This window comes from Brachyhypopomus gauderio, chromosome 18, assembly GCF_052324685.1.
Source record: "Brachyhypopomus gauderio isolate BG-103 chromosome 18, BGAUD_0.2, whole genome shotgun sequence".
NCBI classification, from domain to species: Eukaryota; Metazoa; Chordata; class Actinopteri; order Gymnotiformes; family Hypopomidae; genus Brachyhypopomus; species Brachyhypopomus gauderio.
The window spans coordinates 19307895-19334483 of record NC_135228.1 but is presented as its reverse complement, the minus strand read 5'-3'; the positions used below and the strand labels follow the sequence as shown (position 1 = coordinate 19334483).

The window sequence follows — 26589 nt, the reverse complement described above, 5'->3', positions numbered from 1 at the left end:
ATGGACCTCCGTGCAGAACCACTACAGCACAGCTCACTGATTTAAGAAAGCCCTCCATCAGATGCTTTTTTAACCCCCTCCTCGTGTTGAAGCGACACCCAGGGAGACAGGGAGATCCGCAGACCCGCCCTCCAGACGCCATTTCTCCACCTTAGCAGCCCGTTGGTTGACGAGGTTTCCGAAGCCGCCTTAATACTTAAGCTACAACAGGAAGAAAAAAAAAGACATTTTAACGAAGCACACCGCGTTTTTGGTCGTCGTTAGACGATAAAACGCGCACACGCAACGGGATATTTTCTCAAGGTCCTAAAAAAATCTGTACTTTCAAGTATTATCTACTTAGTTGTGTATTCGTTTGTGTGAGGACGTGTTGCAGGCCGCCATTTTTGTTACAGCTCGCCATTCACGTCTGTCGGCGGAGCCTCGAGCTAACGAGCCGCACCGCACGCGTTTAAACCTCGTTTTTTGTTCGCCTTACGTGGGTGAAATATTTTATAATGACTTATTAATGGAGTCGTCCGCCGTGTGTCGTTCGGCGTCGTGATGTAGACCCGGTTCGGTTAACTTTATCGGCGATGGCGACCGTTTCTCCGTGGTGAGGGTGACGGAGCGTCATATTGTCTCGTTAGCCGGGGTTAGCTAGCAGGCTAGGCGGGCTAGCTGCCGCGTACTTTCGCGGAAGAGGGAGACGGAAAAGGGGAACTTTTCGAGTTTTAATGGGGGTATTCTCTTGATTTTGTGTCGGTAACGTGTAGACGGTGGGCCCTTTTTTGTAATTTTTAATCCGAAAACATCGGTTTGTTGGGCCAAGTTGTCGTAATGCAACAAAGTTGCTGGTTGGTGGCGGTCGCAGCCTCCGTGTGAAACGTCAGGTCGCGGTTCTTGTGCTAAGCTAACGACGTGTTCGGTTGTTTAATCTTATTAAATTTAACTAATATTTCGTTGCAAACACCCGACTCGTGATTCAGGGCGCGGTGTTAAACACAGTTTGGAGTATAGCCCCAGTCTTTATTTATTTCAACCCAGACCATGTCGTCGGCACGGTTCGACTCGTCGGACCGAAACAGCTGGTACTTCGGGTCGCTGTCGAGGCAGGAGACGCAGGGTAGGTTACAGGGGCAGAGGCACGGCATGTTTCTGGTCAGGGACTCGTCCACATGTCCCGGGGACTACGTGCTGTCGGTGTCCGAGAACTCCAAGGTCTCCCATTATATCATCAACTCTCTGCCGAGCAAGAGGTTCAAGATCGGCGACCAGGAGTTTGAGCACCTGCCCGCGCTGCTGGAGTTCTACAAGATCCATTACCTGGACACGACCACCCTGATAGAGCCCGCCCCGAGGTAAGACTGTCTTCTCTTGCTTGTTTTTGGAAATTGAGATGAATAATCATGTCCTTTTAATATTTTAACTGTTAAGGACTTACATTATGAACTATGTTGTGTGTCCCCCCCCCCGTTTGCCACTAGCAAAAAATTACCCGGGTGATTTTTTTGCTACTTATTCCCATTTTGATGTAGTTAAAGTGTATTTGCGAAGACTTTACAGTTCTCGTGGTTAAAGGTGCTCGATGTGTCGGATGTCTTGCGTTTTAATCGGCAGAGCAAACGCATCAGGAACAACTAGCAGAGCTATGGGTGTGATCTGCGCGTTCATTTTCACTTTGATGTGATGCTGATGCTCTGTGCAGCTCTAATGAATGTAGAGACTGTCTCTGAAATGAAAAGTGCTCTTCATGTAGGCTACAAGCTTTTGACTAAAAACACTTAAGTCCTGGTTAATGAGACCAGTGACTCTGGTCGGTGAAATGCAATTCATGTCCAAATTATACAGTTATATTGGATGTGCTGCCACATTTATTTTTCTGCACAATCAAGTTTTATGTCCACCACTGGCCCTCTATTATAGTTACCTTTTATATATAAGGTAATTGCAGTAGATTAACTTGAAAAGTACTAGTAAGACTAGCACAACTTTTGATTTTACACTAGACACAACACCCACCCATCTCCTGCATTATGAAGACAACTGAATTTATGACTCCATTCCTAGGTGCCTGTCTGTCTTTGTGAGCGTATATACCATATGTCTCAACAGGTACCCCAGCACAGCTCTAACCAGCGGTCCTATTCACACAATTGGTGGGCCTGGAGATGAGAATTTGGAGTATGTGCGGACTCTTTATGACTTCACTGGCAGTGATGCAGAAGATCTTCCTTTCAAGAAGGGCGAGATCCTGATTATCCTGGACAAACCCGAGGAGCAGTGGTGGAGTGCCAAGAGCAAAGAGGGCCGCGTTGGTATGATTCCTGTGCCGTACGTAGAGAAGCTGGTCAGGCCATTGCCGCACACTGGGCAGCCTGGCCACGGATCCCGCAACTCCAACAGCTACGGCATCCCCGAGCCCGCACACGCCTACGCTCAGCCTCAGACGCCATCTCCTCTGCCCCCTGGTACGCCTGGTGCAGTCATCAACCCACTGCCATCCATGCAGAACGGGCCTGTTAAGGCCAGAGCCATCCAGAAGCGGGTACCCTGTGCTTATGACAAGACGGCCTTGGCGCTAGAGGTAGACCCTTTAACTGCTAATCCTTATGTACTTGTTGGGTGTTAATTATCCATGAATGCCTGATTCAGTTTCAAGAGTTCTCGAACTACCTTCTAGAAGTGATTACTGCCTAAGGGGAAGTTGGTGATAGGATCTTATACGCTGATGTCTGAACATCACTTGCACAGTTCAAACTCAGTGTTGACAAAATAATAATAATAAAAAAACTGGTCACAAATTGTTGTTTCTCAACTCTGATTAATTATAATCTTACTGCTTTGGGGAGGACCAGCCCTTTTAGTTGAATGGCTGTCTGTGTTATGTGAATATGAACTATGAACTAATCCAACATGAGCTATATCTAGTTGTGCTGTTCAGTCATCACGCTGCCTCTCTATTTTTGCAGTTTTTTCCCTTCTTGTTTCTATTTGACTGTTACCCATCAGCCAAAGCTTTTTTTTTTGTGCTGACTTAATCTCAGAAAATATTTGTTTAAGCAGGTTTTTAAATATAAATAATTAAAAACATAAATGTTCAATAATGTGTTTTACTTGATGTATGTGCATAGTCTAATGTTGGCAGCATTAGCAGATTTTCACTAAACTAAAATGAAACATTCTGATAATGGCAGACTGAGTTGGTTTTTGCAGTCATTGGATAGTGATGCTATGGTGTAGTTTAGGACTGGTTGGCTTGTGTGTTGAGTGGAATTCCATTCCTCAAGTCATTCACCCCGTCATGTTGCAGCACCCTTCTCTCTGTTTTCTCTCTTAGTAATCAGAGAGGGAGAGAGAAGATGTATTTCTGCTCATGCTGACATGAGGAAGTTGAGATTTAAGTTACAAAAAGTGTCATTATGGCTGCTGTCTGTATTGCTCTCAAGTTAGTTTCTGGTCATGAAGAGTCCTATTTATGTGATTATTTTAGTGATGTGGACCATGTTTTTTTTGATGCATCCTTTTGTGTTGGTGTTCACTTGCGGACAGTGTAGTGGTACACAACATTCCCCACTTTAGGATTCTTGTCATGGATTTGAAATGTAGGAAGGTATTACCTGACTGATTAGATACATGAGTAGAATCAGTTCATGAAGACTAAATTTCTTTTAATTTCCCTTTATTCAAAATTAAAATAAAAAAATTTACTTAATTAAAATGAGCGTGTATTTTCATCAAATTCTTTATGCAAATTAAACCATGTATGTGTTTATATAGATCCAACACTTTAAAAGGTTTTATATGTATTAGCCTTTTCCCCGAGAGTACAGAAAAGATACAGCCTAGTGCATTTTGTGACCTAAAGAGAGAGGCTTCAAATTGGAACATCTATTTTTGGGTTTGTTTTATTCACGAATGCTGTCTCTTCTGGGTTATCTGCTAAACCAAGTAATGAGGGCTGATCTATATTTGAATGGTTTTGTGCAGTGATTTTGTACACTACCTATTTTTTAGATGAGCAGTGTTTGTAAAGAATGCACATTTCTACCTTGACCTTTCATCTGCATTTTCGCATCCCATAGAATATAGTTGTTTTATCCCATTGTATTAAATTGCTATACTTTTTCTTAGTGTAGTTTGTTCTATAATGTTCCCATATTCCTGGTTATGTCTATGAAGCACCTGTCTTTGAAGCTTTCTTACATGTGTCTTTTGAGTAATCAAGGGATCTCTTAAATCTTCTTTAAAAAAACGTGTTTGTGTAATTTCCCCTTTTTGTGTTTCCTCAGGTGGGCGATATTGTGACAGTGACTCGTATGAACATCAGTGGCCAGTGGGAAGGAGAGGTGAATGGGCGCAGAGGTTTGTTTCCCTTCACCCACGTGAAAATATTGGATTCCCAGAACCTGGACGAGAGTGAATGACCTGGGCCTTGTTCCGTCAGCGCACACGCGACCTGCTGGCTTACCCACGTCTGCACCACGGGGTTTGTGCTCGCCTGCTTGAGGCCCTGCCACAGCATCTCTCCAGCAAACCATTTGCGCGGCTTCTGACTGTTTACAGCTCCAAACTCAAACGGTTCTCTACTCCCTTTCCCTGGTCACAGGCAAATCGGTATTTTTGTCTGCCCTAAATGTCCTGTTATTTCCACGCCGTTGGCCGTTTGTCCGTGTGCCAAGATGAGGTCCGAGTGCTGTGGCTCTCTGTGATGCCTAGTGTTTCTTGTCTTTTTCCTCCCTCCATTTTACTTTTTTTTCTCCTTTTCTTTTTTTTTTATCCATTGAGATGTTTTAGTTTTTTTTTTAAAGCTTTGATTATTTGCAAGCCAAACACTTGAGAGAACATGACAATTTAAAAAAAGGGAATTAAAAGTTCTTTAAAGTGAGGAGCAGATCGTGCTTTCTGTAGTAAATGTGTTCTTGCCAGCCCCTTACCTGCGTGGCCCATCACACCACGCACCTACCTTTTGTCTCCTCCTTTGAAAAGCCTAACTATAGGGAGACTGCCTGGTCTCTGGCACTCAAAGCAACATGGACATGTGGAGGGAGCAGGCTCGATTGGGACATCTCAGCCCTGGAGGAGCTACATTGAGTGGAGACAACCACATCAAATGTTAATTCTGTAACGTGTGTGTGTGTGTGCGCGCCAGAAACAGTCTAGTTGCCTACTTCAGTGGTTCTTTTGTTCCCTGAGAAGCAGTGTGTGTGAAACTAGTCTACAGTTGTAGCCTTTTTTTCGTTTGTGCCATAATAACACGGAATCTGTAAATATCAGAGGTAGTGTGATTTGATGGTTGTGGCATGGAGGCTTTAACATTAGATTGGTGAAGGGCTTAGAGAAGTTTCTTGAATGCAGTCATGCTAGCTTGGGGGATTTGGGAGTAGGTTTGGAATATTAGGACAAATTTCTCTACCTAGCTTGGACTATTAGGACAATTCTCTACCTAATCTATGCCTTTCATGTAAGCAGGAACATTCGCACAAGCAATCATGACTGTAGTATATGCAACCATTTGAAGATTGTTTGATAAACACTGCTTTCTGCCTTGTACCCAAACCCCCAACAAACACACACGCACCCCCATACACACACACACACACACACACACACTTCACCCAGTGTCAGTTTAGTGTCACCTGCTTTATCGGCTGATATTGCACATGAACAGTTCTCTGCAAAAATATTGTGAACATAATCTATGTCCTTTCATTTGTAAAATTTTGATTTCAGTGTAATATCCCTGGATTTTATTTTATTTTTTGCCAGCCAGCCACTGAATCAAGCATTTACTGCGTGTTTAAAATAAACTGAGGGTAATTTTCTAAAAAAGGGACAAAACGCCTGCTGGTGGCCTGTGTGCATGACCTCCTGACCAAGAGGTTTCTTCCCTCTGAAGCCTATTGCTGCTTTGTCATCTTGTTTTGTCCTGACATTGAACTTATTTTTTTATTTACATCAGTGAAGAAAATCTCGTCATATGGTTTCTCTCTCTGCCCACTTCAGTTTTAGGCTAATCTTTATCAAGCCCAGTCCTTTTAAAAGTGGTCAAAATAATTTAAGTTTCCAAAAACGTTTAATATTTTTAATACATTAACAGTATTACCGTGCTATAGTTTCACATTAGTAGATAGGAGGTCTTCTTAGTTCAACATGCCTTTTAATTTTCTTTACCATTTCCACATTAACATTTCCCATGGTTAACACCCATGCTGGGAATGGCCCGTGTACAGAGTGAGTAAATAAAATTTATGTTTACTTCTCTTAAATGACTTTGTTCTGCTTCTTGTGAATGTAAATTCTAAACAGTGCCCCATTGAATTGCAACAGGATCTCATTGTTTGTGAGAGCCATGTTATGAAAGCACAAACTAATTCTCATGTTAATCTTTAAAATGCATCACTTTTAAATGGAGGCTGTTTTGATGAGAGAGAGATTTGGATCTGGAACAGGAGGACAGTTACTCAATCTCTGAATTTTTATTAGCGCTAGTTGTGATGGTGGCTGTGCCCAGGAGAAGGGAAGTAATTAGAGTAGCTTAATGAAGTGCTAAGAAAAGAATCCTGTGGCCTGATGACCTAGAGAAACTTCTCAAGGTCAGGATTTCAGTAAAGTTGGATTATTTCTTCAGTCGTGTTGGGGGTGGAGGGGATATGTGCTATGTTGTGCTCGTACTTGTTGGCACTAAAGTCGCAAGCACTGTGTAACACAGTTTATAAACTGCTCATGTGTGCCTTTCAGACAAACAAGTGTGAAGTGATCTTCTAGTTGGAAACTCAGTGCAGAGTCTTTCTCTGCAGCTAATTGTGAGACCTCATTGGATGGGTGTTTGGGATTTGATACAGTGCTTGTGTTTCTAGTCATTTTGGCATGAATATCTCATGGCAGATTGCCTCAACTATTTCTGAGAACTTTGTGTAGCAACTGGTGACAGAAGGATATTATTTATGCAAGGTCTGTGCGCTGCCCCCTGGAGGACGCATTTACCCACTATGTTTCTCTTTTTTGGAAGATGGTAACATTTTGTTAATGGCGAGCGTGCACACCCACATGCACACACACCACAAAAACCATAACGGAGGGCAAATGTTTGAATATTTGAAATGTCCGCATGTGTAATGTGCTTTAATTCTGAAAGGGATTCATTCAGTTTTTGTTTGACAACAAGATTCTGAAGAGGTTAATGCAGTCAAGTCAATTTGTCAGTGCCGCTTTGATGATTTGTGCTAACAGGTGCAGATAAGCATGATAGCGTCTGACTGGGACCCAGTGTAGCTGTTTTTTTGTAGGGTGACGTGCAGCACTGGTGAAGCTAAAAATAATACTGTTTGCACATCTGTTTTTTTTCCTTTCTTTTATTAGTAACAAAGGTCAGGTGCCAAATGAAAACAAATAAGTATTTACTCTTCAGTCAAACTTAATGGCATATGCTGTAATTGGGGATTTATTTATTTTATTAAGACTCTTTAGGGACTTTTATGGATTTAATTAAATTATTATTATTATTTTTATTATGAGGATTCTCCATACAATTATAGAGAGAGACGAATGATGGATGATCTGATGATTCATTGCACAACTTTAAATGGTGTGTTTGTTTTTCAAAATGGTTTCACACTCGAGCCACAAGTGAACACCACAGCTCTTCAGAAACTCTGGGTGTGTAGCATGTTGCAAAACCCATTAAATAGATCTGATGCTGATTATGATGCTGGAAGCTACCTGTAGAGGGTTTCTTGCTTAGTGCATTTGAGGTGCCTTTTTCTTCCCTTCAACTCTTGGGCCCAACACAATTCGAGTTACACTTATTTTGCATGGTGCGCAGTAATTTTCAAATCCATTTCAGTCTCATAGTACATTGAAAATTAGATGCAAACACTTTTTTTCATAAAATTTACCAACAAAAGAATAGAGCTAATTTACAAAATTTCGGCAGTACCGAGCCGAAAGTTGCGGCCTAGGAATCGGTCATAGAATTCCTACCAAATGTTTACACTTTGTCAGCTTACATCTCTTGCCATGATATGTATAGACACTGAAAAGATAAAGGCTGGGCAACATTTGACTGTCAAGTTTTAAACCCTTCTTACCTTTACAGCATGTCACTATCTGTGCATAGCCACCCATTTTTTTTGTACGCCGTACAGTATTTCACTGTATAACAGTGGCTTTTAATGATTAATTATACAGTAATATACTGCAGTAACAATAAAATAACTGTGACCTTAGTCAGTCGGACCACAGATTTACTGTGCTGTAGACCCAACAAGCTCATTGCATTTTGTTGAAATGAAATGAAATGTGCCATATTTTGTCAATTGTGATTTTTACACCCCAATCGAAATTTGTCCTCCGCTTTTAACCCATCTGTGCAGTCAGAACACACACACACTAGTGATTACTAGGGGGCTGTGGATCAAACATACCCAGAGCGGTGGGCAGCCCTAGCCCGGCGCCCGGGGAGCAGTTGGGGTTAGGTGCCTTGCTCAAGGGCACCTCAGTCATGGCCTGTCTGGGAATCGAACCCACGACCCTCCGGTCACAAGACCAGTTCCCTAACCGCCAGGCCATGACTGCCCAGGCCATGACTGTTGTAATAGTTGCTACTAGATTAGTCAAAATTTCTGCCCATTTCTCTCTCACTCTTTTGTAGTGAGGTCTTAAACTTTGAGGTATTTGTTAAAGTATAGTCCACTAAATGGCTCTGGATTAAACCATGTATAATAATGTTTGAGCTAGCATATGAAAATGGATATGAAATACCCATAATGGTGATTAATCTTTGTTCTTTACAACACGGGAGATGACTAGACAGTCTAATGAGCCTCGCAAACTAGTTATTAATAGCATATAAAAAGAATAGTATGACAAAACCCCAGCAGATTTGCATTTTGCATGCACACTGCACTTGTGGGGAACCTAATTCTGATTCATCCATGTCTTACCGGGATTTAATGAATATACTCTCTCAAGTTCAGTAAAATACTGATATTCAAACAAAACTAATTTGTTTTGTAATCACTATGTTTTTACAGCAGATCTTTGCTCAGTACAGAAGCACACATCCAATCATATTAGACTGCATATTATTTCTGATTTCTGAGGATTTTAATTGATAGAATTAAATGGGCTGGTCAAGTGTTTAGTTTTGGGTATTTTTGATATAGAACCGAGGCAAATATTTCCTTTTTGTTTAGTTTTAATCGAGTTAGATTTAATCAAGAGTTCATGCTACATCTCAATAAAGTATTGTTAAGTAGCATATTAACTAGAACAGCCAAATCTGTCGCATACGTTGATTGAAACCAAGCACAGACAACATATAGTTGTTACTGGATGTTCAGAATATGCATGATCTGTTAATTCGACATAAACCCAATTAAAATTATCTAAAATAGTCTACAAAAATGATATAAATTTATATTAATTTCTTATGTTGTACCAAATGGATGAAATATTATCTACAGGTGAAATTATTTTATGGATGTACTCAATTTCTTTGGTTCGTATTTGAACCCTTTCTAAATCTTTATGCCCCATTTGTGAGCAATGAAACATTAATACCAACATATGTTCCTGCTGCCTGCTTTGGAAACAAGGCCATGGTGTAATCGTGTGACTCTCACTGTGGGATCTGGGGCACAGCAGGGCTTTGACTCATCCTCCAGAGAGCTCACTCATCTCTGGGTGTCTCTCCTCCAATACCTGTCCTCACACTGCCGTTGTCACTGTCTTCATTAGGGAGCTGAGGTAAGAATGAGGTTAAGATATGTACAGCCAGTCCTTAGTCCTTACTAAGCACTGCTCCAGAAAATATGAATTGGGTGTTGTTTAACTCCACATAATAATAAATATTTCAACTTATTTATATGCAAGTATCTCCAGGTACGTTATCTTTTCAAATTAGGGAACTTCATATGATTTTGTGTGGACCTGCCATATAAAACAATAAACAGCACAGTTGGTTATCTGTTCTATACAATATGTTGCAGTATAGTGCAATGTAGGCTGTTGACAAGGAATCAAAAGATAAGACTAAAGTTAAACCTAGGCTATAGCTGTATTTTAGGAGTTTAATTACATAATGTGAATTCAATGTAAAGGTAAAAAAGTTAAACAATAAATATAACTTATATGATGTTTTAGAAGCAATTCTTTAAGAGAATATTTGAGAATAAATGTGTATTTTGTTACTTATCTTTGTTTAAAAGGCAGGTAGTTGGCAAAAGGAAGAAATTCAGCACTGATGCCGAAGATTAGAACACACTCGTAGTGCAAAGATCGCCACAGTGACGGCTAAGACTATGCACACTTCCTTTGCAACTGATAACATCTTTATTAATGTGCCTACTATAAGAAAACCATGGAAGAGTGCTGTTGAGATTTAACACAGGATAAAAACACTGCTCTCCCATACAAACATTGCTGCCAGACTTCAGTTTGCTAAAAACGACCCTAATCCTTTAAAGAAGGACCACTAATTACTAACTAGGCTTGTCACAGTATTGCGACACCAATACCACACCTCGGTATAAATAACCCCACAAAAAATAGACAGTCCTTCTAATGTCTGTATGTTAAATGTTTATTGGACTGAATACAGATTTTTTTTTAATGAAATCTTGCTAAATAAAGCATGTAAAGTTTTCAACTAGGAGAACCCATGTGCCTTGTTCTCTATGGAGAACAAGTTTCGTCCGCTGTATTTTGGAGTTTGATATTTTGTGTCTAGCACATATGTAAAGGAAGCCAACCTGGGTGTAGTGAGGTTAAACTGTACACCCAAAGCTCCGCTTTAAACACCAATATGCTACAGTCTAAAATCAATCCATGTAGGTGACTATTTGCCATGAAAGAGATTTTAAACGTTTTGCCTACTGGTTTTGTTGCATCTGTTTGCATACAGTCTTCATCAGCGATGTAGGCAAAATATGACCACACTTGACTCCTTGAGCCCTTTCCCCTACAGTCACACGTGATGGAACATCTTTCGTTTGTTGGTGTACCCACGCTATCCATCATGCCGCCTTCTTGCTGCTCAAGTGGCAGGAAATGCCAGCTGGCTTCAGATGGCAGCCATTCAGAAATCCAGATAATGACATAAGTTCATAAATATTGTCTTGCAACTGTTTTTGCTTTGCAAAGAAATGTAAACTTTAATTCAAAGACAAAATTCATCAATGTACTGTGCCTTGTCATGTACATTTGGATATTTCATAAAGGTTCAGTTATCCTTTCAGATTTGTGGGTGGCTGATCAAAAAGTCTGCTTAAAGAAGACCAGCAGACACTCATCCAGACAAATGGTATATCTATAGTAAAACAGGGCTCAGCCTTAACTAACAATTACCCACCAAAGACAGGGTCATAACTGACTCTTATTTAGGATCTAACACAAAGCTCATAATTGCCATAACAGTGAAGGCAATGATGGCTTTTCATTCATACTTACCCCTTCTCTACATTGCCTTCTTGTAAATAATGCACGAGTAGGGTAGTCAACTATACTATAATGTTACTCACATGTTGCAAAGATGAAATATTTCCATGTTTCACTGAAGTTATTTGAAATTAGGTTTTTATACGTCTCGGTTTATCTTAAATAATACTTGTACCCACACATTTGCCTTCACTGTTGTGTTTGTTCTTGAGTCTTCTGTTCAATACAGTCCTTCGTGTTGTCAGAGTGTCATTGTTTGCTGTCAGCGTTTCAGTCAGACATGAGCATAAAAAGAAAAGGAAATGCAAGCCTGAGTGGAAGCTTGACGATCCCGGCATCACAAAACCCCCTTATCCCAACGTCTTTTCAGCCGTCCAAAACATCTACTGAATGCTCCAACAGCAGAGACCTGGGGAGAAGGCAAGGCTTCTTTCCCCTCTTCATCGTCTCACCAGTTGTTTGCTGCTTGGCTTTTCTGCTCCTTGTCTACTTAGCAGGAGTAGGAAAAGAGTGAGCGCTGACTCCACTCCGTCACATTGCCCTGACGATATCCAGGTGGGTGAAGGTGGTGAGGATGAGGATGGGGATGAGTGTAGGCCGGGCTCGAGTACTGCCCCGGTGGAGCTCCGCTCCAGTGACCTAATGGCATATCTGTGTTATAATGGCCGTACAGAGCGTGACCGCTAAGGCCTGGCCTGCCTTTAGAACCACTGGGGATGTCGTGGGCCACGGAGACGTCCATGGCAGCGCACTGTAGGGAATCCATGCTCAGGACTGGAAGAGGTCTGGATACTTCTGACTCTGGAACAGTGGCCATGTCTGTAGACCCAGTCTCAAAACTATGGTGATCGGCTTGATCGTCTACAGAGGAGGAGGGTGAAGCCACCTTCCTGAATTTATTATTACTGCACGGAGAACACAGATATGAAGAGGAAACGAGGTAAGACCGAGATGACAATAGATTTGCAACAGTGGTTTAGGCTCAGAGGCTCACGATTTAAATGTTGGGTGTTCATTAAGTGATGTATTCCCAGTACGTGGTGTTGCAGTGTGGCGTGTACCTTTGGGCTTGGTAGCAGGCCTGGCCCGGTACCAGCTGCTCTGAGGTGCTGTATTCCATCGTTTCCTCACTGTGCAGACTTTGGAGCGTCTCCTGCTCCCTTCCCCATGGAGGTATGTGGTCGTGCTGAGCCATCATGACCTTTTTGGGGAGCAGCAGGCCTTCAGGTTCCTCTCTGTGAGGATCATACGGGAGCCTGGGCATATCTGTGTGTGAAGAAGATGCGAAATTGTTAACATTGTACTATATTACTCCGCTCACGCTTTAATATCACTTAGAAATGTCTGTTGTTTTGTAATTACTGTTTAAAGGAAATGTCTGTCTTTTTTTTTTCTTTTTTACAGTTCAAACTACATGCAAAATATATATATATATATATATATATATATATATATATATATATATATATATATATATATATATATATATATAATTCTCCCCACAGGGATTATATGAAGTAAACACCTGAAAAACACGTGAGCTCTGGCTCCTTGACAGATGACTTCAGTTTCTTTGCTGAACTTTCAGGACATGTCTGACTTTTCTGAGTTCTGTGCCTGCAGGAGAATAAAATATATATTTTTACATATCTTCCCCTTTACAAACTGAAGCATTTTCTGCCTTAACAGATTTATTGCATGCCAGACGTCGCCTTTCTCCTCACCTTTTGCCATGGGTTCCTTCTTCTCTGAAGCCCTTTGCAAAGGGGTTGTGGTCTATCTTCAGCTTTGTAATCTTTGGGGCAGAAATTAGCAGTTAATAAAAGGTTTCAGCAGCCCCAAAAACAAAAAAATTAATGTGTTTGTATCTGTGTAGCATGCGACCTGACCTTGCTGTTCTGATAGACCGTGACAGCAGTGAAGGCGGTTTCAGGGAACGTGAATGTCTGAAAGACCCCCCATCGCCTGCAGCACAGGTCGTCAGTCTGCACCACGTGGAACCGTGGCTGGTAACGATGCATAGAGTGCAGAATGATCTAGAAACGATGAATCATACTCAATAATGAATATTCATGTTCACATCATGAATATGCAGTTCACTACTCGACACACAAGGATTCAACTAATCCTGGAGTTTGCATTAATGAGTTTATACGGCAGGGGATTCTTACATGGCCTTTCTGGTCCAGTGGGTTGTTGGTGAGCTTAAGCTTCAGGAAGGAGATGGACTGCTTCATCCAGTGGTTGCCGGGCGCAGGGGAGTCTGGGTGGACATACATCCTGCAGGGGGGTGGAGGCTCCGCCTTTCCAGCCACTGCCCAGCGCTCGTCATTACCCCACTGCAAACCAAGCAACACTAATCTAGTCGCATGTATCTGGTCTCAGATTATACCTCAGAATATGCTCAACCCTGTTGATGAGTTCTTGGATATAAAATGTGGTGAATTCTCACTTCCAGTATGAGTATTTGCTAAGTGTATTTTCTTCTTCCTTCTTTGCATGTCTATGTTGGGGTGATCGCCTTATGTAAAGTGAGGTGATTGCCCTATATAGACTGGGGGAGTGGAGCCATTGGGCTAGATGGGACCCCCAGCTGAGGGGAGAAAAACAGGCAGTAATAACGGCCTTAGCTATTCATTGTCTGCAGTAATTGGCCCTCCACAGGAAGACCACAGTCTGTACCTGAGGATTTGATGGTTTTCATTCTCTGAAATTCCTGTTTTATTACACTCCTATCTTTTACCTTATTCTTTACCATGTATATTTCAGAAATTGTAAGTTGTAACTTCGTGTGTGCACAGATCTGCAGGTTTAGATGTATCTGAAGACCTTGTAATTGTACCAATGATTTAAGCTTTCACTCCATCTTACCTTGTACCTATGACTATCCATCTGCACCATGTCCACCATGATGAAGTACTTCGCATAGGGTACTAGTCCCAACACACTGATATTGCAGTATGGAAACATCCTCCTGGATTACATGGAGAGATATCATGAACATTAAAGCTGAACACAGTCCTGGAACTCTCCAAAAACAAACAAAAACTAAAGAAATTGTGATCTGCTTGGTTGGTTAGCGACAGAGCTCATTACCTGCCAGTTTTGGTTATCACCATTTCAGTCCCAATCTGGTGAAAGGACCTCCAGAGCTCAGAGTATTCCAGGTTCACTCTGATGTTTCCATGCTGATAGGCATGAGCTGCACAAGCCATGGAGGGTCAATACAGATGAATATAGAATATAGATATTATGTAACCAGTTTAGTGCAGAAATAGCTGTGTAAATCTAGACTGTGTATCTGTTTCCACTGTGAAGTAGCTGATCTATACTCCAGAAAGGTGCTCACCTGTGAAGTAGCTGATCTATACTCCAGAAAGGTGCTCACCTGTGAAGTAGCTGATCTATACTCCAGAAAGGTGCTCACCTGTGAAGTAGCTGATCTATACTCCAGAAAGGTGCTCACCTGTGAAGTAGCTGATCTATACTCCAGAAAGGTGCTCACCTGTAATTTGCTGCATTCTTCAGCCTCTGTTAGTTCCACCCTTCAGTTGGTCCTGATTTTTATGTGAATATTAAATATGCGCTAAAATTGTGGTAAAAAATTAGTCCATTTACTTCAATTAGTCCATGAATCTGTGAACTAAAGCCAGATAATATGCAGCAGATGTGAGGAGGTGCAGAATTTTTGGTTACTATCTAAAAGTAATGACAAAGGCCAAGGGCTTGGCTCAGCCTTGAGTTTAAAGACATTTGCCGAGTGGGCAGGGCCTATGCCTACCATGGAATAGTGTCTGTTTCACAAAAGTGAGAGGGAGTTTAGGGGTCCTATTGGCAGACTTTGAAGTGCTCTATTAGCAACGAGGCTTAATGTCTGCAGTTGTTTAGTGGGTGGGGGAGTTAGAGGTTAAAGGAATCTAAACAGATATCTAACAGGAAGTCTCACAGGACTGAATTGTGTCACTTGATGTAGAGATGGGACACGAGCAAGCGTGCTGAGACTCTTATTGAGTCTTTTTTACTCAGAGACTTCAAAGACTAGATCGAACATAACCTGAATATTTTAACACCATATATCAAAAACCCGGTCAGATGTTCTCAGAAATGTTCCTTAAATTCAGTCATTATTCTGTTTTGAAAAGCTGAATAAACCATGCCCCCCTGTGTTCACCAATGGTCACTACTACAGGATGTATTCTTTTGAGCTGTAAGCTGCCTTTTCCTGATGTTGGCCCGAGATATTTAAGGTTGTTTGTCTTGAGGTTCTTTTCATGATCTCTTTAGTAGTGGCACCCTTCATATATGCATGCATACTTGTTAGCAAGGCCGTGTCTATAGTTGAGATCTCCTCCCCCTACAGACAGACACACTTGTGTATTAGACACTGTCTTCTCTTGACGGTGGGAAGATGGGCCACCTAATCCTATTGGGTACGCAGCCATGCTGGAAGAGAGATCTTATTGGCCTGGTACTTAGCGGCCTGTTAGTGCCCAAGGACCAGATGGTGGAGGAGAGCTGTCTTCATGTAACTCTGGCTCCTCTGATATGTGAGCACAGTGCAGGCCTGGAGTTCTCAGTTGCTGGTCTATACACATGCTAAGTGGTGACATGGTGTAGCTGCAATGGCTCATTCACACACATTCAACAAATCCTCTCTGCCATTTAGCCAGCCAGCAGAGTCAAATATATGAGATATGGTGGGTTCACTGAATCTTCAACATTAACGCCATACCTCAGATCATCTGTATGTTCTAGAACATGTACAGGAGGAAGAACACATACACACAGATAGGACCTCTATCAGAAATATCCTGTTTCTCTATAAACTTTACTTCACTACAATTTTAAATGTCTCTCTCCCTCTCCTTATATATATATACATGTTTGCATGTCGTTCTGTAATCTAAGGTAAAATACATTTCCTTTAAAGGTGAAGGCAACAGTGGTTCCCACAGTATTTGGAGTATTAAAGGTTGTGAACCTTAAATTAGGAGATTGTCATTTCAAATTATGCAATGTCCCAATGTTAAAAACGCCCCCTCCCCCTAAACTAGTAACCAGAGAAATGTCCCAGCACTGGCCGTGACAGGATGCCCTCACACCTCCGTGTGGGCTATTTACTGCAAATGGTTCTATTTATTGGTTCCATTTTACAGCACACCAAATGCTCACATTCAAGATACCTTTGAAAGGTTGCCAGCTACCTTTCTCAACATGTGTTGGGGGGATGTTTGAATAACGAAGACCGAAGATCCTTGTAGCAGCAAGTAGAGGCGTTTCAGTGCTGCTAAAGTCAACCTCAGCAAGTGCTCTGGAATTCAGCTTGTACCTACGGGCATAAATCCTACCTCCACCCTCATCTCCTGACGTGTTTACACTCGTTTTTGCTGGGATGAGTCTTTAGGTCGGTCATAGACCATTTGTCCGAGTCACGTAAATGCTTTGCAAAGACTTCTTCTTCTTCATATGAGATTGAGGTTCAAGCAGAAGAAGTAGGTTTTACAAAGCAGCGTTGTGAAATATTCTGTGACCAACTACAAGACGTAATCCAGCAAAGACGAGAGCCAGCTAGGAGAGTTAGGAGACGGGGAGAGGACATGAGCACGTCTGAGTAGTAAAAGTAAATAACTATGACAGATGATTCTGAGGGAGGCGTGCCAATAAATAAATAAATAAATAAATAAATCCTAGAAGTTCTAGAATATTTCCCGTGGCATGCACTCGGTAAAGAAACAGCGCCCTCTAGTGGTCATCAGCCAAACAGTCTGTTACCCAATAATAGGATTAAGATAGAAGTGTCGCATTGACAAGTTAAGTACCATTAGATAAATTCAAACAAATACAAAAAGGAACATGTATTTAGGGTTAAGCATGCAGCCTGATGATGGTGCAGAGAGCGATGCTTTCATTTAAGCAGCAGATGGCAGTGCTGGGTTTATTTTTAGGGTTCTGCTGAAGAGTCTTTGTGGTGTCCAGCACAGCTTCCGCTGTGTCTAGTGCTGTGTGATATTTATTGATGAGCATCCAGTGACTCATAGAAACTTATTTCTAGTTCTTACCAGTTCGGTCACAAACCCCACGTTCAACAGAAACAAGATAATAAAAAGAAAATAACTGTCCCCTTTTGAACTTGGATCTGCATAATGAACATCTAAAAGTATCAGATAATTGAAGGTAACCCAAACTTTTTTTCCCCCCATTTCTTATTTTTGGGCATTGATCCATTAATAGCTCTAAATGGATGTGCATCTTCGTTTGTTATGCCACTGTCATAAACTCAGTATGGAGAGAGCTAAACTGAGTCTTCCTGCATAATGAATAAGACCCTAAAGTGATCCTGTGGTTCTGGTAATGCCCAGAGAGAGTGTTTGGTTCTAACTTTGTCCTTTGTCCAATCACAAACACCTCACAGACAGACAGACTCACACACATACACATCTGTGTAGCCCCCCCCCCCCCTTTAGCCACCTGAGAGCCTCAGCTGATGCTAATCGCAGTGCTGGCACGTCGCCCGGCCGACTCGGGCCACTCTGATTGGGGGAGGTCTGAGAGGAGGCAGGCGGGGAGCACAGGGAGGTGTTGAGGAGACGCTGCAGCGCGGGCCATCTGCCAGACTGAACCCAGCAACCTTCCCACAGTGCCCTCTGTCTTAGCTTACACTGCACTGCGCTGCTGAAACTGCCCATTAAACTCTGGGAGGAGATGAAGGGGGGGGGGGGGGGGGGGGATGACTTAAGCAGAAAAAGACGAAGGAAAGAAAAATGGATGTACACAAAATGGCTGTGAGTTTTATTTGTTGTGTCAGAGTGACTGCACCCCAACACAAGGGATTTATGAATCAGCAGTGGACTGTGCTTCAGAATGTAACGCGAGTTTGGAGAAAGAGCCGCAGACCGGCTCACTCTTCCTGTGCCACTGAAGAGATACGATTCTGTGATAAAGTCAACAGTGGGTCCACGATGGAATGAACTGGGGGAGGAGTGTATCGGGTGTCAGGAGGGTCTCGGTTTGTGTCTCACTTCTTCACTTTGCCCTGGGCGGCCACAGCCTCCATGGCCTTGCGGACCGTCTCCTCGTCCCCGAGGAACTGCATGGGCTTCACGGGCTTGAGGTCCTTGTCCAGCTCGTAGACGATGGGTATACCGGTCGGAAGGTTCAGCTCCATGATAGCTGCGTCCGACATGTCTGAAAACGCATTAATTAGCTCACATTAATTAGAGAAGGACCCTAAATCAGTGCATCAGCTCAATTGCTATGCGATGCCTAAATTTCATCAGAAAAGCTAGCCAGACAGATTTTTAAGACTTCAAGAGCTCAAAAGTCCAACACATCTGTGCCTGGTGCGTTTTCAGTCTTCCACTTTACTCACTGTGTGTGTAAATAAAGTTTTTGACTGTGAAGTTGAGAGGCAGCCCTGATCTTTTCTTCACCTCTACGCCCATTACGTCTCCCAGACAGAGCATGCAGGACCTTTCTGCAGAAAGGTCGTGACTGTAACAGGAATCTAGCCCATGGCCTTTCCCTCTGTGTGCTAGAGGGTCTATATTTAGATGCAGGGTCATTGGGAATGTTAAAAGCTCACGGTCAGATTTACAGTATACTATGTGTCTGAGAGAGCAATTTGACCACTCGCCGTACATTAGGCTGAAAGGCCAGTTGAGTGGTTTATGTAAGCTTCATATTTCTTTGCCAACTTATTGAGTTGTTCACTCAGAAATTCAGAAATCTGCTTTCATGTCATTCTGCAGGTACAATATATACTGGTGTAACATCCTATTATTGAAATTACATTTCAATACCATTTCAGGGAGGACTCACTGTCTAAATGCTTCACAATGCCACGCAGGCTGTTGCCATGGGCGGCGATGAGGACGTTCTTGCCAGCTTTGATCTCAGGTACAATGACGTCATTCCAGAAGGGGAGTGCACGTGCGATGGTGTCCTTCAGGCTCTCACAGATGGGCAACTCACCCTGCTTCAGATCTTTATACCGCCTTGACTGATGAAAGGAGAAATAAGCCACCCGATCATTACATGCTTAGCACACACCTGGGCTTTGTGAGATCTGTGATGTCAATATAGCACAGCAAACCTTTGGCTTTAACGCCTCTTATACCGAAACTAGTGAAATAAATGCCGATATCACATGGCAGACTGAGACCGCTGAGTCACGTGACTGCTTCAGGGTCACACCTCTTCCAAGAGGAAGGATGTTATTACAATAGAGGGTCTGATTCTCCCACCTCGCTGATGATCTTGTGGTAGGGATGGTCCTTGTCCATGGTGGGAGGGGGGATGTCAAAGGAGCGTCTCCAGATTTTCACCTGCTCCTCTCCGTGCTTTTCTGCCGTCTCGGCTTTGTTCAGGCCCGTCAGGCCTCCGTAGTGGCGCTCGTTCAAGCGCCAGGTCCGCACCACGGGCAGCCACATCTGGTCCGTGATCTCCATGATGGTCCAGAGGGTTTTCACGGCGCGCTTCAGCACGGAGGTGTAGCATATGTCGAACTTCATGCCGGCGTCCTTGATGGCCTGGGCACCGCGCCGGGCCTCCTCCACGCCCTTCTCGCTCAGGTCGGCGTCGAACCAGCCGCAGAAGCGGTTCTCCTGGTTCCATGAGCTCTCGCCGTGGCGTACGATGACCAGACGGTACACGGTAGTCATGGTGGAGTGTGTTTCAATTCGGCTGATGAGGAAAACCTTGAGCACAAGTCCTCCGCACTGTTGGACACACAGACTGTGACAGACAGCGAGCCCTGAGACCACATGCCTCCCCCTTTTTATAACACACCGGAATGCAGGACCGCATGGACTACAGAGGCCCACTCGCTCTAAACCAATCAAAGTAGCTCATATTAAGATTGACAGCCATGCTTGGCCAATTAGACTGTTTTCCAAGCTGGATATGCACTGTAAGGGCAAAGGTTACCAATAGATTTAAAATAGCAACATGACTTTTAAGCTGAGAGCCACAGAATAAAAGTACAAGTATCACAGATAGACTTGAGCAAACAGTTGAGGAGACTTGAAGAGACGTTTGCTTGTGGTGACTAAGGAAAAACACTAGCTGGTGTTTTTTTATTGACAAAACCACTTCCATTTCTATCTAATGTTGTGAAGGCAATGATGAGAATCTTGCCTAATATTCAAAATCAGTCATGAGAATCTCCTAACTCTTCGTGTGCTAGTGTCTGTGAATGACACGAGTCATCAAGTATTGAGCTTGGCAGAATTTCAGTGAAGACGAGCTACTGTATCACCTGCTTATTGGTGTTCTGCATCTGCAAAGGCATGGAGCTGTCAGACAACCCTCCCAGAGAACAGACACTGCAAATATATCAAAGCCAAGTGCTGCGACAAAGATAATAATGAAATCTTGCAAAGGAAACAAACAAAAAAAAACAAAACAGATTTTGAGCTTTATGAAAGTCATGCCATATAAAAACTATTGTGTAGCAGAAGGCTTTTAGTTGATGAATGATTTGCAGTTATTCTAATGTAGGAATCCACGGGAAATTTCGAGGAACTACTGAACAAAAGACACAGGCCACACACGTTATGCAAATACATTTCCAGAGCTCCTCTAAATGGAAAACTTGTCAGATTTGGTGCAGTCAGTGATGCATCGCCTTGCAGGGGTCACAAACGGACCAGGATATTGGACAATGAATTCAGTATTATTAGCACAGTTTGCTCTCAGATCTAGACTACACTATAAAACCAGAACATGAAGCGAAACTAACCAGGCCGGATCTGTGGCAGTATAGAATTATCTGAACTCAGTACATGAAGAGATAAGATGATGTTGCTCTTTTGCCTGTACATGAAATACCTACATTATGTTTCCTTTTCAGTCCATTCATGTACAAGTTTTTTTTATCACATTACTGTAAATTCACATTACTGTAAGCATCAAACAAACACTTGCATTACACCTGATTAGCATGCAGGTGAAGAGATGAGCAAAGCCCTTTGGATTTAGTTTAATTTAGATTGTTGGATGGACTACTCAGAAGAACCAGTAGAGGGCGTAATGAGCATAGCTTGGTATCTTCCCATCTCTATCTGATACTGGCATACACTTTAGGCTGTGAGCACATAATTACCATTTAAGATGAAGAAAACCAGCTTTTAATAACAAACTCTTTTAAAAAGCAACAAATTACTTCTGAGAAGATTTGAAGCAGTAGATTAAAATGGTGAGAACAAGCGTGTCATGATGCCATTTTAACATCATGGTCAACCAAATATTCAAAATTCTTTGATTAAATGAGAATAGTATTATTCTGCAGAAATCTTTGTTTTCTGACCTGGGCTCTGCCTTCGAAAGAGTGTTTCCCCCTCTCATTATGTTCCTCCCTGTCTCTGCTTCTTGCTCCATCTCTCTCTCCCCTCCCCCTTCCCCTCCCTCTTCCTTTCTTGCTCTCTCTCTCTCTTTCTCTTGCTTTTCACTCCTCCCTCCCTCCCTCCCTCCCTCCCTCCCTCCCTCAGTGTCTCTCTATATCTCTCTCTCGCCCTCTCATAGACTCTCTCTCTCTCTCTCTCTCCCTCTCCCTCTCTCTCCCATCGATCTTGCAAAGTCAGAGTTTAGAAAACCGCATGCGTCAGAACTCCCCTTCCTGGCTATATAAGCGGCGGGTACTGCAGCAGAGGCAGCAGATCAGTCTTTAGCAAGCTGTCTGCAAGAGGAAGCGAAGGGAATCCTGTCCTAGAAGCCATGAGTGGTATCGGTTTTGACCCGTACCTCTCCTCCTCCTCCCGGCGCTGGTATGTGGAGAGCAGCGCCCGGCCTCCGGTGCGTAGCCGCTCCCACGCCGTCTACGCCGGCCACTCGTCTCCGCTGTCCACAGCCCGGCTGCAGTACGCCTCCCCCGGCCGCACCTCCGCCTCCTCCGTCCTGCTGCTGAGCAGCCCCGCCCGCTCGGTGGAGCTGGACCTCGGCCAGGCGGCCCAGGTCAGCTCCGAGTTCCGGGCGGTGCGCACCCAGGAGAAGGCCCAGATGCAGGAGCTGAACGACCGCTTCGCCGGCTTCATCGAACGCGTCCACGAGCTGGAGCAGCAGAACCGGGCCCTGGAGGCCGAGCTGCTGCTTCTCCGACAGCGCCACGGCGAGCCGTCCCGCCTCAGGGCCCTGTACGAGCAGGAGGCCCGCACCCTGCGGGCCGCGGTGGAGGAGGCCCGTCTGGAGAAGCAGGCCATGCTGAGCCAGAGGGAGCGTGCTGAAGACACCCTGAGGATCATGCAGGGCCACTACGAGGACGAGGTGCTGGCCCGAGAGAACGCGGAAGGCCGGCTCCTGGAGGCCCGAAAGGAGGCTGACGAGGGAGCCTTGTTCCAGGTGGAGATGGAGAAGAAAGTGAACTCACTGCTGGATGAGCTGGCCTTCCTGAAGAAGGTCCACGAGGGGGAGATATCCGAGCTGCAGGCGCAGGTTCAGTACGGGGCACAGATCGCCGTCGAGACCGAAACCATCAAACCCGACCTGTCCAGCTCCCTACGCGACATCCGGTCCCAGTACGAGAGGCTGGCGGCCCGGAACATGCAGGCCGCCGAGGACTGGTTCCGTGGCAAAGTGGGTCACCTGACTGAGAGCGTGGCCCATCACACCGACGCCGTGAGGAACACGAAGGACGAGGCGGGCGAGTACCGGCGCCAGCTGCAGGCCCGAATTCTGGAGATCGATGCCTGCAAGAGCCTGAATGATTCCTTGGAGAAACAACTGAGAGACGTGGAGGACAAGCAGAGTGCAGAGATCGCAGGCATGCAGGTCAGTCTCACCACTGCACTCCCACTCTAACTAATGCACATTGAAAATCTGATAAAACATCCACTTTATTAAATATTCTCAGACATTTCTATGTTTTGTTGACTAGAGATTACTCATAATGCAATATCTGTCCCTTACATTTTCAACAGGACACAATCAGTGAGTTAGAAAGTGATCTAAGAGCCACTAAAGGTGAGATGGCCAGGTATCTTAAGGAGTACCAGGATCTTCTCAATGTGAAAATGGCCCTTGATATTGAAATAGCTGCATACAGGTAGGAAATTGGTCAGGGAAGAAGACTGACCTCTTTACAGACATGTGCATTGTTTATGTGCCATTCATGGACAGTTTTACTAACCATCTGTCAATTCTTGACGTTCTTGACATTTACAGAAAGCTTTTAGAGGGCGAGGAATCCCGGTTCAATGTGGGTGTGAGTGGAGGCTTCACCAGTGCCTACTCCATGGGCCCCTCCTACTCTAGACCCATGTTTGCCCTGCAGTCCAGTGTGAGCTCTGCTGCACCCTATATGTTCAGCTCTCGCATGGTCACCTCAACTCTCCTAGCAGAGAGAGAAAAGGAAGAGGAAGTAGAGGAGGAAGAGGAAAAGGAGGAGGAGGAGGAGGAGGAAGAGAAGGAGGAAGAACAGAAAGAGGAGGAAGAGGAAGAGAAAGAGGAGGAAGAGGAGGGAAAAGAGGAACAGGAGGAAGGAGGAGAGGAAGAAGAAGAAAAAGAAGAGGGTAAATATTATATCTGATGCATTTTTTTTAATTATTAGCTGTGTAATTTTTGTTGTACATAATTTTTAAAACATTTGGTTACTTTTATGTTGAATGTATTACAGAAGCCAAAGAGGAAGCTGAAGCTACAGAGGAGGAAGTAAAAGAAGAAGACAAACAGGAAGATGAAGCTAAAGAGGATGAGGAAGGAGAGGATAAGGAGGATGAAGCTGAGGAGGAGGAGGCCGGCCAGGATGAAGGAGAGGAGACAGAAGCCAAGGAGGAAGAGAAAGGGGACGTGACGCAGGAGACCGAGGCAGATTCCAAGAAAGACGAGAAGGAAGCCGCAGAGCCGAAAAAAGACGACGCTGGTGCGGCCAAAGAGACGCCAAAGGCAGAACCGGAAACCACTGAAGACCAGGAGAAGCCCAAACCTGAGGCAGACAAAGGCAAAGATGAGGTTAAAGAAAAGGTGAAGGAGGAACCAGAGAAAGCCAAGCCCAAAGAAAAGGAGGAGCCAGAGAAGGCCCCACCCAAAGAGAAGGAGGAACCAGAGAAGGCCACACCCAAAGTGAAGGAGGAGCCAGAGAAGGCCCCACCCAAAGAGAAGGCAGAGCCAGAGAAGGCCCCACCCAAAGAGAAGGCAGAGCCAGAGAAGGTCACACCCAAAGTGAAGGAGGAGCCAGAGAAGGCCCCAACCAAAGAGAAGGCGGAGCCAGAGAAGGCCCCACCCAAAGAGAAGGAGGAGCCAGAGAAACCCAAAGCAGTAGAAGGTGATAAAGCCAAAGGTGAGACAAAGGAAAGTGCAAAGCAAGAGCAGGAAAAGAAAGAAACTGAGAAGCCCAAAGAGAAGAAGTAGACATGATGTCAAGCAGAATAGAAATGTTAACCTGCTCTTATTTACCTCTGTGCTTTAATGAAGGTGCTCAGTCCAAATTGCAGTGCAATGATGAGAATAGAATCAGCTAGCTGCTCTCAAAACGGTGCATAATGATGTATTATCCTGTTGAACCAGTGCTTGAATGGAGATGTCAGTTGTTATTATAGTCTGACAAAATGAAATGTAATAAAACTATGCTTTTGGAGCATCAAAGAGACTCACTAGTTATTTCTCACTCACTTCCTCATGTCTCACTCTTTCTCTATAATTTAAAATTTTGATCAGTATGTGTCATTTTAGTATTCATCACTGTACTGTCAAATATTATGCCAGTAGTACATGGTGATAGTAAATTTCAGTTTGCAGGAAACTGAACTGCAGTAAATAAAACAGTCTGTCATTCACCAAACACCAAATCTGACATCAAACATAATAAATAAAACGTAATCATACTGACTGCAAAGATAATTAAAAACTACAGTGAATCTGACTTCAAAGAAAATACAAAACTGCAAAAAATACAAATCTGATTTATAATATAATACAAACCTAGTCATACTGATTTGAAAAATAAAAAAAAACTACAATCATATAGACTTCCAAGATAATAAAAACTACTCATACAGACTGCAAAGATAAAAAATACAATCATATAGACTTCAAAGATGAAAAAAAGTAACTCTGACTTCAAATATAATAATTTATAACCATATAGACTTCAAGGATTAAAAAAAAATATTCATTCTGACTTCAAAGATAATAATCTATAGTCATATAGACTTCAAAGATAAAAAAAACTAGTCATACAGAATTCAAAGCTAATAAAAACTACAGTCATACCGACTTCAAAGATAATAAAAAACTGGTGTTATACAGACTTCAAAGATAATACAAAAACTACAATTATATATAGTAGAATTCAAAGATAAAATCTACAGCCATATAGACTTCAAAGATAAAAATCTATAGTCACATAGACTTAAAAATATGTACAGTCTTATATACAGTATTTCAAAGAAAATAAAAACTGCTGCCATATAGACTTCCAAGATGATAATAAAACTACAGTCATATAGACTTCAAAGATAATAGAAATTCCAGCATTACATAAAAAAACCATGTTGCAGTCTTCATCAGTTTATGTTGCAGTTCATACAGTTTAAGTATCACGATGTATATCGTTTTACTTGCAATTTTCTTGGATAAAATAACTGTACATGGTTTGCATTTTCTGAATATGAAGAACGTTTTGGGGTATGTCAACTCATAACCCAACATGCAAAAAACAAACATGCAAGTTACGTGAAAAAAATGTGATCACTTTGACAGAGAGAGAGAGAGAGAGAGAGAGAGAGAGAGAGAGAGAGAATCAGATGAGATAAGACCTTGAATTGTTGTATTGAATGTGTCCAATAACACTAATGGATTCACTGATAGGCCAATACAAGGCCAATTAATTAAGTAAATCTGATAAGTCCTTGCCAACTTGCTTTTAGTAGTGCATACACAAGACAGCTCTACAGTATTTTTCTATGTTGAAAACCTGTGTACTCTGTTGCAAGCCTGTGTACATGAACATGTTTTTGAAAGGTCCTGTAAACTTTCCTGGGATTCCCAGAGGTATCATAAATTAAAGATGATTTATAAATGGTCTTTCTGTCCATGTTAAGATGATCTTCACATAATGATGACTTGGGGAAATGGGGGAAGTGTTTGTTTACAGTGCTGTTAGGCAGGTAGTGAACTTTGACCTGTCAGACTATAGCATGCATGTGCAGGTTATGACAGCTTACCTTATATTCGTTCATA

The 26589-nt window shown here is 43.0% G+C and overlaps 4 protein-coding genes across 4 annotated transcripts; 2 read left to right on the top strand and 2 right to left on the bottom strand.

The window, feature by feature from the left end:
• Positions 1–95: 95 nt before the first annotated feature.
• crkl (v-crk avian sarcoma virus CT10 oncogene homolog-like) lies at positions 96–4875 on the top strand. Its single transcript, XM_076979497.1, has 3 exons — positions 96–1340; positions 2095–2566; positions 4272–4875. Exons 1-3 carry the CDS (start codon positions 1030–1032, stop codon positions 4404–4406), a joined length of 918 nt encoding a protein of 305 aa, XP_076835612.1. The 5' UTR covers positions 96–1029; the 3' UTR covers positions 4407–4875.
• Positions 4876–11176: 6301 nt separating this feature from the next.
• LOC143482004 (T-box protein VegT-like) lies at positions 11177–18066 on the bottom strand. Its single transcript, XM_076980247.1, has 8 exons — positions 14515–18066; positions 14290–14392; positions 13590–13757; positions 13308–13454; positions 13143–13213; positions 12944–13035; positions 12480–12684; positions 11177–12323 (listed from the first exon to the last, which is right to left on the bottom strand). Exons 1-8 carry the CDS (start codon positions 14631–14633, stop codon positions 11909–11911), a joined length of 1320 nt encoding a protein of 439 aa, XP_076836362.1. The 5' UTR covers positions 14634–18066; the 3' UTR covers positions 11177–11908.
• Positions 18067–18186: 120 nt separating this feature from the next.
• Positions 18187–20179, bottom strand: pgam2 (phosphoglycerate mutase 2 (muscle)). The gene is made up of 3 exons (XM_076980248.1): positions 19662–20179; positions 19237–19417; positions 18187–18603 (listed from the first exon to the last, which is right to left on the bottom strand). Exons 1-3 carry the CDS (start codon positions 20076–20078, stop codon positions 18434–18436), a joined length of 768 nt encoding a protein of 255 aa, XP_076836363.1. The 5' UTR covers positions 20079–20179; the 3' UTR covers positions 18187–18433.
• Positions 20180–22060: 1881 nt separating this feature from the next.
• On the top strand, positions 22061–24993 carry nefla (neurofilament light chain a). The gene is made up of 4 exons (XM_076980401.1): positions 22061–23181; positions 23331–23455; positions 23575–23921; positions 24026–24993. Exons 1-4 carry the CDS (start codon positions 22132–22134, stop codon positions 24757–24759), a joined length of 2256 nt encoding a protein of 751 aa, XP_076836516.1. The 5' UTR covers positions 22061–22131; the 3' UTR covers positions 24760–24993.
• Positions 24994–26589: the final 1596 nt, after the last annotated feature.